We start from the raw sequence: 10,365 nt of genomic DNA, 5'->3' as shown, positions 1-10,365 counted from the left end.
TGGGAGAAAGAAGCTGAGTCAAGGAGTCGCCATGATTCTCCCACTCCAGGCAGATGCAGGTTAAGATCATTCCTGGTAAGCCAGCTCGTGGGCTACACAGATTAATAGAAATGGGTTAGGTCAATATGTAAGAGCTAGCCAATAAGAGGCTGGAACTAATGGGCCAGGCAGTGTTTAAAAGAATACAGTTTCCGTGTAATTATTTCGGAGCATAAGCTAGCCATGTGGGCAGCCGGGTGCCGGGGACGCAGCCCCGCTGCTCCAATTACAACATTGGGATGCAGAGGAACCTTTGGCAGGCAGGCCTAAAGGAAGGAGATTAGGTCATTGGTGGTGAAACTTTGAAGTGATTATTGGGACCACGGTTCTTTCCTGTCCCTGTTTTGCTTACGGGTTCCCATGAGGTAAACAGGTCTCATCTGTGGCTGGCTTCTACCATCGTATCTTTTCCCACTGAAGGCCAAAAGCAGTGGGGCCAAGTGGACTAAAACCCTGACAGTGTGAGGTCAAGATAAATGCTTCCTCTGTCTAAGTTGGTTCTGCCGGGCCCTTTTATACACTGACTGAAGGCTAACAGTGCCTCTCTGAAAAGCCACGTCGAGTGGAACTCAGTTCCCACCATATCTTTGGTGGAGAGGCCTTGCCCATCTGCTAGGGCTTGGTGAGGGAGGGCCCGGTTGTGTAATAGAAGGCAGATCTTCACTCTGTGGAGAAGGGCCATCCCTGCAAGTGATTGCTTATTCCTTCTTGGCTACATGGAGTTCCAGCTGCTCTTAGCTAGGGCCAGGAATCTCCTGGAAGGCATTTTTCAGGTCCTTTGAGTTGTATGGAGAATGTGTCATACAAGACAATAGTTTTTTTCTTCCCACTCAAAATTATTTTCAAATAATTGTCCCCACATCCCTTGTCCTTGCAAGATCCTAGTTCTGTCTGAGGCAGGGGATTGAGACCTGCAGGCTCTGGGCTGAGAGCTGGGCCAGGGTCATTGCTTTGGGCCCAGAGACCAGTTCTAATTGCACAGCTGGTGACAGCTGAGGAAAGCAATGTACTCTGGGTCTAGCACCTTCACTAACAGCTCCCCAGGGACCCGGCTGTGAGGTGTAGCTGTGGGGCTGGGCCAGTCTTGGGTGTGCGCTCAGTTTGCCTAGCCAAGCATCGAGCAGCGAGCAATGCCTGAGTGAGGGACAGAACCTGACGGATCATCTCTCCCTCCGGGCGCCCCCAGTAAATGTGCCCGCACATGGGTGACCAGACTCCTGGCCCCACTCCGCATACCTCAGTCAGATATGAGTCATCTGTTATTTTGTCACTGCCTTCTCAACATATTTTTACCTCTGGGCGGAGAGCCTTGAAACACAACAAGCTAGAACAGTAAGCCAGAAACTAGGCCCTTGGCTGTGGGAATAGCAATCGCTTCTGTGTACTGCAGCTTGACGGCGATGTGGGGATGTGGGGATGGGAAGTGCCTTGTAGAGGCCGACTTCAGCAGAAAGAATGAGGAACCAACTGGATCCTCCCCAGATCTCCCTGTCCCGGAATAGCAACAGGACCACTTAGAGCGACACTTTAGAAATCATGACACTTTAGTCATTTAATATCTGTGTATATACTTAGAGGCAGATGTCTCATAGTGCATGTGTGGTCAGGTGACAACTTTTGGGTCATGGTCCTATTGTTCCAGCATCCAGGTCCTGGTGGGGGTGGTCAAGTCAGATCTTCGGGACTGGCAGAAAGTGCTGGTACCTGCGGAGCCATCTCACTAGCCTGGCAGGCTTTTTTTCTTCCCATCTTGTGGGTGTGTGAAGACTGAGAGAGGAGTTGTGTAGGTCAGGCAAAGGTGAGTTTCTGGGTTGTGGGTAGAAATTAAAACCGCAAGAAGCCTGGGGCTGAGGAAGCAGATTCTTCAAGCAAGGAGCCCCTGCCTGTGCCTCCTGACCCTCTCGTGACCTCATGAGAGGAAGTCACAGGTTAAGGACAGTGTGGTCCCTGTGGCCTTGACTGTGGCTGGGAAAGAGATTTTGGACATGATAGGTGTCTGTGCTGAGAGCTAGGGAGTGGGGTGAGAGACAGTCTACAAAAAAGCAAATTGAGCTAGTTCCCAGGATGCCTTGGAGCCCGAGGGGGTAAAGAAAATGGGAAGGAGCTGCCAGTGAGGGAGGGGACTTCCTTCAATGTCCCTTGATACCCTCCCTCTCTTTGCATCCTGGAAACAACTCCGAGGTGAAGGTCCACCTTGTCTCTCTGGACAGGAAGCTGGACTCTTTTTCCCTGACCAATGCCTAGCCCCTGATGATCTTATAATTGCTTTTTCTACTTTGTATTTTGTGTGTGTGTGTTTATGTGTCATATGCATGTGTTTCTGTTCCTGTGTATGCACATGTATGCCTGCGGAGGCCAGAGACAGATATGGAGTATCTCCCTCGAGTGCTCTCTTTCTCATTTCTTGAGAGTGGATCTCTCACTGAACATGGACTTGACCAACTGGGCAGGACTAGCTGGTCTAAGCGCCAGCGGTCATCTCTGCCTGCCCAGCACTGGGATTGTAAGCACGTGCCACCATATCTAGCTTTTTGATGTCGGTGCTAGGGTTCAGGTCCTCGTGTTTGTACAGCAGGCAGTTTAACTCCTGAGCCATCTCTCCGATCCCCTGTTTGTCCTTATTTTTTATTGAAGAATAATAAAGGTATAGAAAATTCCAACTATGATATTTGGGCAGAGTAGTGAAACAGTAAATTTCTTTTTTTTTTTCTGTTCTTTTTGTTTTTGTCTTGTTTAGTTTTCGTTTTTCTTAGACAGGGTTTCTCTGTGTATCAGCCTTGGCTGAACTAGAACTCACCCAGTAGACCAGGCTGGCCTCGAACTCACCGAGATCTGCCTTCCTCTGCCTACTGAATGCTGGGATTAAAGGCGTGCACCACCACCACCTGGCTCAGAGAGGTGAATTTCAAAGTTAGGGGAAATACAAGGTGAGGTTCCTGTGAGTGTCTGGTCTCAGAATTGGCTTATCAATACATAATCTTGTTCTAGTATCTCTGTTTCTGTTCAAAGACATCTTAACTCACCTTGTATTATCGATCTGTTGGCATTGAACTCGCAGCTGTCAGCCCTGTAACTCATGACTGAAGTACCTTTCTGAACACGTGCTCTCTTGTGCGGTATGGGAAGGCACAGCATAACCATCTTGCACTTGGGAGCTCTGAACAGCACATCATACTGCTCTTTGTGTGATTTTTAAACACTGAGAACAGCGGGGTAGGGCGCTGTGTGCCTTTAATCCCACACTTGAGAAACAGAGGCAGGTGGATCTCTGTGAGTGTGAGTTCCAGGCCAGCCCAGGCTACACAGGGAAAGCCTGTGTGAAAATAAAAACACCGAGAATACCAAGAAAAAAAACCCCAGCATGTGGCACTAAATAGAGACGCGTGCACAGAGCAGGTTTGAACACAGAAGGCAGGAGGCCTCGTGTTGCATCTCATCAGGGAATATGCACACCAAGGCATTCAGCTTTGTCCTGCCAAATACATATCTCCAGGTAACCACACGAGCACCTGATCCAGGGTTGGGAATGCCGTTTGGCAAGGAGAGCATCCTCAAATGAGTGAGCCATGGGTATCAATTTCCTGTTGAATGGGGAAAGGAAGGCATGGTGGTTTCATTCAGAGTTGGATCGAGTACACAGCTCTATGTCATGTGGAAGCTTGTGTTATGGAAAGCCCTGGACCGCTTTCAAAAATGCTCAGAATTTTGAGATAAAGCCTCTAGCAGACACTGCAAGTCTGAGTTCTGTTCTAAGATTGCTCAGTGGCCACTGGCCAGAAGTGATGGGAAGCCACTAAAGCCCACAAGTGTGTGCTGACCGGGGGTGGTCTGTGAACCAGGACAAACAACCCATCAGTGAATGCTTTAAGAACAGAGCTGAAGTCCTTCATACAGGAAGCCCAATATAAACCCTGAAGCAAGCACAAGGCCCTGTCTATTCTGTCTGCCCTAGAGGCCCCCTTAGCATCTGTCTGTAGTTCCCATGCCCATCATGGGACTGTAGCTGGGGACCTTAAAAGCCTGTGACAGGACTGAGTAAGGTTTACTGAAGTACAGAGGCATGGTCCCCTGTTCTGACTTCAACCACTTGAGAGTCTGTCCGTCCAGGAGCATATTGCTGGCTTTAAACCCAGCCCTGGGACAGGCTGTCCTGAGGATTAGTCTTTACGCATATTTTCCCAAGTAGATCTTGAGGAAAGAGAGTATATTAATGAGGAGGAAGGCATTTTTAAATAAGGAACCAATGTATCAACTGCTCCTGTGATGGAATCCTAACCTTTCATAACAGAATGATGATTTCCTCTGTTCAGAAGTTGCCGTGCCCCCCCCATCTCCCCCTTGCCCTGTGCAGACGGATGGTTTGGGATGCGCCTGGGATGCTCCAGCTCCCCACACCTATAGCACTTGGCTGTCTGGAAGTGTTAGTCGGGTTTGCTCTGCGGTGGATTAGATTGCTCCCTTTCCCCGCAACTGTGCGTGGGGACTCAGCCTCTTTGAGACCCTCAGCAAAGGAATCACACAAATTCCAACATGTGGTTTCTGGTCCTCAGTCAGAGAAATGCTTAGCTCCGGGGTGTTGGCTGCAGACCTAGGTGTACTTAACAATCTAACCTTGTCACTCAGGAAGGAGGTACTGAGGTTGCTGAGGTGTCAGAGATCTTTAACCAAATCTCCAGGAAGTTAAGTCTTTATTGAGGCAGAAAGATAAAGGAACGATTGACTCTGATTTCATTTGAACTGACCGCATCTGTGTTATCTTGGGGTTGACCTTTTGAACAGATTTAATCCCAGAAGGGATTCGATAGTGCAGCCTTGACCCTGCGAGTTCCTGCTTTCAACTGTCACTTGCAAGGTCTTTGGCCCCCAAAGGCGTCCTTGTGCTGCCTAGGGCCTGTGTCTTCCCCCTCTCTACCCCTCCACAGCCCAGGTAAAGCACAGACCCAGAGCCCTGCCTCCAATGTGGCTGTCAGGTGCAGAGAGTGAGGGTAGAGGTCACGGAGGTCACTCAGGCCCGTGTTACAGAGCAGAATGGCTGTCACCCAGCTCTTCTCATACTTGGGACAGAGATGCAAGGGGGAAACATAGGAACCAAGAAGGAAAGAAACGGCTGGTGAGAGATCTTGGCTACTTGCTCAGGTCAGTGTTTAGTGGCGCTGCCTGAGTAGGTCACCTGTCTCACCCCGGCACAGCCTGGTGCAGCTGCAGGGTTCACCTGCTTCTGTGGGTCAGCCTGTGAATACATGGGCACACACCAGTACAATTGGAAACATTGTAACCCTGCAGACAGGCAGGAAACATTGTAACCCTGCAGACATGCGGCGGGCAGCTCAGCAGGCGATCCCTCTGTGCGTGGACTGGAGTTCTACCAGCATAACCCTGATACAAGGGGAGAACTGCTTTCCTCCAAGCTTAATGGAGTTGCTTTGTGTACCACAGTTTCCATGTAAAGACTGGGAGAGAAAATATTTGTTGTCACAATGAGGTGTCAGCCTTGGGTCTGGTCAATTAGGTTCTATCCTTGAGCCAACCCCAGAGTCCCAGCTTTCCTCAGTGACCTTTTCTGATACCAATGCCCCCTGCATGTTGTTCCATGTAATTTTCTGCTCATTTCTTTTAATTTTTTTCTTTATGTATACATGCTTGTCTGTGCACCATGTGTATGCCTACAGAGGCCAAAGAGGGTGACATAACCCCTAGAACCCCAGATGGTTGTGAGTCACCTGGAGGTCCTTTGGAAGAGCAAATTTTTTATGCTGTGCACTTGAATAATTTCATTTGAGCTAAAAGATTTTTAAAATTTGACCTAAAAATTTTCAGCTGAGAATAAAGGGGGCTGGGAGGCTACACGGTTAAGAGCACTGACTGCTCTTCCAAAGAAGAGAGAAGGAGAAAGAGGGAGGGGAGGGGAAGAAAAAGAGGGGTAGGGAGAGAGAAGGGGAGGGGGGTGGAGAGAGAGTTCAGAGGGAACCCCTGGTCACTAAGGGTAAAGAAATGAGAGGTGAGAGAGAGGTGAGAGTCTTTACAGCTCTTTAAGAAAAAAGGGAATCCCAGAGGGAGCCTCTGAGGATGTCGTGGAGAGCAAGGTCTGCCAAACATGCAGGTGCTTCACACTTCTATGTCAGGTGATGACAGACCTCTGTAAGGAAAGGAAGAAGCATGAAATGAGTTTATGCATGGCATCACACCCCACAAAGGGAACACTGTTAGGACACTGGTGTGTTTACCATGTTGAGTAAATCAGGAAGCGGGAAGTGGCACTGGTCCCAAATGAAGACTGCCAAAGACAGCTTATCTGTGCACACACTCTGTCTCCTAGAAGGAGTGCCCTGAGAGAAATTGGCCTTGAAATGCATGTTGAGATGGCAGTTGCATTTAATTTTTTTGGTGGCTCAGAGCAGACAGGAGGAGATAATCTCTTTGATGCATCTTTAGAAAAACTAAAGTCTGCTAAAGAAGAGAAATAGTGTCATCAGAGAGGCTTTGGTTCAGGGGGTCAGGGAAAATGTGGTCTCTCCTAGACCTCACTCCTCAACCCCACCTCCTTTTGCCCCTTGAGCCTAGGCAATACAGTACTCGTAGTGTGGGAGAGAAGTTGGGGGTGACTGAAGGAAAGGGGTGGACTGTCTACCTATTAATAGACTGCTCCCTTATTGCCTTTATCACAGAAAAGGGTCAGCCTCCTGCGGCTACAGGTCCTGGGGCTGATGGGCAACCCACCCCACCCTGGATCACCATGGCCCGGCAGAAGCGAAGAGGAGCCCCAGACCTGCCTGTCAACCAGGAAGACAAGCCTGGGTCACGGATCCTAAAGACAGAAACTGGAAAGCAAACCCAGGTGGAGTTGGGTGCGGGGCGGGGGAGAGGGAGAGGGAGCTTGACAGGGTGCAGTGGGCACCTCAGGCACTGCACGATCACAGATCCTGAGTGAGCATCACAGAGCCTGTGCCTATGGTGACAGCTGACACGTGCTTGAGGACCAGTGAAGCCAAGTCAATATGTCAGCTTCTAGCTTCCACAGAGGAGCAATCTGCCCGCTCTTTGCCTGTGTGGGCTGTGACAAAGGCAGCGGAGACAGCACCGTGCTCTGGCCTCCTAGGCAACGCAGCTCAGCCTCTGGAAAAATTGAAGACAGTTTAAAAAAAAAAAAAGGCTCCCCTTAGACACACGGTGACACTGTCACCAGATCCATCTCTGCTCATTGTGTGGTGATAAATGAACCCTGTTCCTGCTGCCGCCTGCTGGGTTCCCTTATTCCTCACCTGGGGCTGCACAGCTAAAGCCCCCAATTGCATTATGTATTCAGCTGAAAACAGCTTCCACCAACCCAAACAACTGTGCTTAGAAGCAGGCTGAGACTCGAGACTCAGCTTTTGTATCACTAAGCAGCACGATAAATGGGGTTCTGCTCTATGGGAAAGGGAGCCTGCCTTGCAGTGGGACCTGTTTCCCTTCCTGCTAATGCAACCCCTAGTTGTACCCAGGACTGAAGACCTTTATGTCGTGCAGGGGAAGGGAAGTTACGTTAGCCCGTTTCAGCTTGTGCTATTTTGCCATGTGTCACAAAGGCACAAAGCTAGTTCCAAACCAAATTCAGTTGGCTTTCACATAGAATCCTTGCTGTCCACCATCTGGGGCTGAGGCTGCATTGTAGGTGCAAGGAAGGAGCCACCATGTGAGTGTGGGCTGGAAGGAGCTGGCACAAGTCAGAGAGAGCTCTGGCATTTTGACGGGTAACATCGGTGAGCGGGTGCACCGAGCCCTTTCTGGAAAGCGCCAGCAGCGTGATTCATCTTGAGAGAGACATCCTGTAGCTAAGTCACTTTGGGTGGTTACCCCTCTGAGTCTGTGTAGTTGGACAGCATGTGTGTCGTTCTTGTGTCTCCATAGGAGTCTGTGAAGCAGGGTGACTTTGTCCGAAGCAAATCTTTCCTGATGACCCCTGTGAAGCCCCCTGTGACCCAGAGGCAGGGGTCAAAGCTGAGCCTTAAGGAAGGACTACAGAGAGGAATCTCGCTGTCCCATCAGAACTTGGGTATGAGATTGGCATGACTTTTCAAATACTTTGGCATCATTATAACCAAATTTTTCCTGCACTTGGGAGTTTGTTTTGTTCCATCGTTTTGCCGTGCTAGGCTGTTAATTTTTTTTAATGCAGCTTTTATTGAGATAAAAATTACACATCAAAAAAATTTACACATCATAAAACTCACGGATTTTGAATGTGCATTTCAGTGGGTGTGTCTTACAGGGAGATTATGTATATTTGTAGAGTCCTGCCGCCCGGTGGCAATCTAAGAACAGAAAGTTCCCCTCACACTGGGAAGACACTCATTCCCCTTCGTCATATCCCCTTCCCTGGTTGTGGGTTAGTAATTACCTTATGTCTGTAAGATTTGCCTTTTGGGGAACATGAAATCATAAAACACTGTTTTTGGATGTGATTCTGAGCTCCCTGTGGTGGCATGTGTCAGTTCTCTCTTTAATCATACTGGGCATTGAGCCCAGGGTCTCGTGCACACAAATCATATATATATGTATATATATATACATACATATATATGTATATATATACATATATATATATACATACACGCGCACACACACACACACACACATATATATATATATTCTACCACTGAGCGACATCCCAGTATTCCCTACATTTTATTTATGTTGCATTCTAAAGACACAAGAATCTAACTCCCCAAGCTGTCTTTAAGCATGTGGTTGTGAAAGTATGAGGCTTGTTTCAATGCACAGCCTACCTCCAGTGTTCTGTGGTTAGACCCTGAACATCCTCAATTCGCTTTGCCACCAGAACCATCTGAGCCTGCTCCTAAGCTCTTTCAGTCACACGCACTCCGAACCTGACGCTTACACCTTCACATGTTTACACATGAATGCCTTGTGTGTCCTGGACCACAGAGGAGACCGTAACATATACTGAAAGCTATTCAAGAGACTTGGTGAAAATCCACACTCCTGTCTCCTGCTTTTGTCTGTTTTGTCCCCTTTCCAGCAGCTCAGGCTGCAGCAATGACAGAGAAGGAGTTGCATCAGCTGAAGAGAGCCAGTTACGCGACGAGCACCGATCAGCCATCCTGGATGGAGCTCGCCAGAAAGAAATCTCAGGCTTGGAGCGACATGCCCCAGATCATAAAATAGAGTGGCAGCCTGCTGATGAAGGATGTCCACCGCATTGACGGACCACTTAGTTTTAAACTGCCGATTAAATCATGGCAAACAGACTGTGAAACTTAAGATTGATTTCGGTCAACAAATTATGATGTGCTGGGAAGAGAGAGGAAGCAGGCAGAACCAAAAGACAAGACAGCCTCCGTCTTGGGCCAGAGGGGCTGCAGCAAGGAGGAACCCTGTCAAAGCTCCTTCCTGAGCTGAGGTATCAGTTCAGAACCCCCATTCTAAAGAGGCCCCAGACAGCCCGCAAATGGAAATGAAGAGGGTGCACATGTTAGGTGCCCTTTAAGAACAGAACCGGAACTTCTTAGGAGTCCCAGGTCTGCACTGTCACTGTCATCAGCCTGTGCCTCTGGCCACTGTCTTGCCGTGGACCATCGTCACCTTTTGTGTTTACTGATAGGCATGACGTTTATGGTACAGCAGGGATGCCGTTTATAAGAGCAGCTACGCAACGATCCAGTTTCCTGAAGACGTCCGCCCCTGAGAAGGGGAGGACAGGACGTGTCAGGGTTTGTCGATTCAGAGACTGTTTCTAAGAAGAATTTTTAAATTTTTCCACTAGGCGTCTGTGTCCTGAACCATTGCACAATGCATTGCCTGTTTAATAAAAGGTTTCAAACCTGCTTCTGCTTGGGGTATAAATGTTATTTCTGCTCACGGGAACGTCCTTAAAACTGTCTCTCTTCACACCTCGCTAAAATCCTGGCTGGGCTGGGTGTTTGAATTTGGGGGTTAGTTGGTTTGTTTTCAATGTTCCAACAGAACATTGGTGTTCTTTTTAGGAAGAATATATAGAGGGTTTTTTTCCCCCTCTTTTGCTCTATGTATCATTGTAAGAATATAAAATTCTGCTATTTATTTATTTATTTATTTATTTATTTTGGTTTTTTGAGACATGGTTTCTCAGTAGCTATGGAACCTGTCCTGGAACTCACTCTGTAGTCCAGACTGGCCTCGAACTGACAGAGATTCACCTGCCTCTGACTCCAGAATTCTGGGATTAAAGGCGTGTGCTACCACCACCTGGCAGAATTAAAATTCTTAAAGGCTGTCTCTCTTAGTTTGCTTTCTGTCGCTGTAATAAACAGCATAGTGAAAAGCAGCTTGGTGAGGAAAGGGATTATT

At 48.3% G+C, this 10,365-nt stretch overlaps 1 protein-coding gene across 6 annotated transcripts in view; it reads left to right on the top strand.

Moving 5' to 3' along the window:
- Kiaa1211l (KIAA1211 like) overlaps positions 1-9,862 on the top strand; it is a 125,212-nt gene extending 115,350 nt beyond the window's left edge. For 4 of the 6 annotated variants that reach the window (XM_026785772.1, XM_026785774.1, XM_026785770.1 and 1 more), the window contains 3 exons: positions 6,705-6,874; positions 7,927-8,071; positions 9,059-9,862. In XM_026785772.1, the coding sequence (XP_026641573.1) occupies positions 6,705-6,874; positions 7,927-8,071; positions 9,059-9,204 (461 nt within the window). In that variant the 3' untranslated portion in view covers positions 9,205-9,862. The remainder of the gene's footprint in view (positions 1-6,704; positions 6,875-7,926; positions 8,072-9,058) is intronic. The other 2 variants (XM_013351087.2, XM_005359941.3) reach the window with 1 other exon arrangement.
- Positions 9,863-10,365: the final 503 nt, after the last annotated feature.

The sequence above is a fragment of the Microtus ochrogaster genome, linkage group LG2 (genome assembly GCF_000317375.1).
Source record: "Microtus ochrogaster isolate Prairie Vole_2 linkage group LG2, MicOch1.0, whole genome shotgun sequence".
NCBI classification, from domain to species: domain Eukaryota; kingdom Metazoa; phylum Chordata; class Mammalia; order Rodentia; family Cricetidae; genus Microtus; species Microtus ochrogaster.
This window is presented reverse-complemented; position numbering and strand designations above follow the sequence as displayed.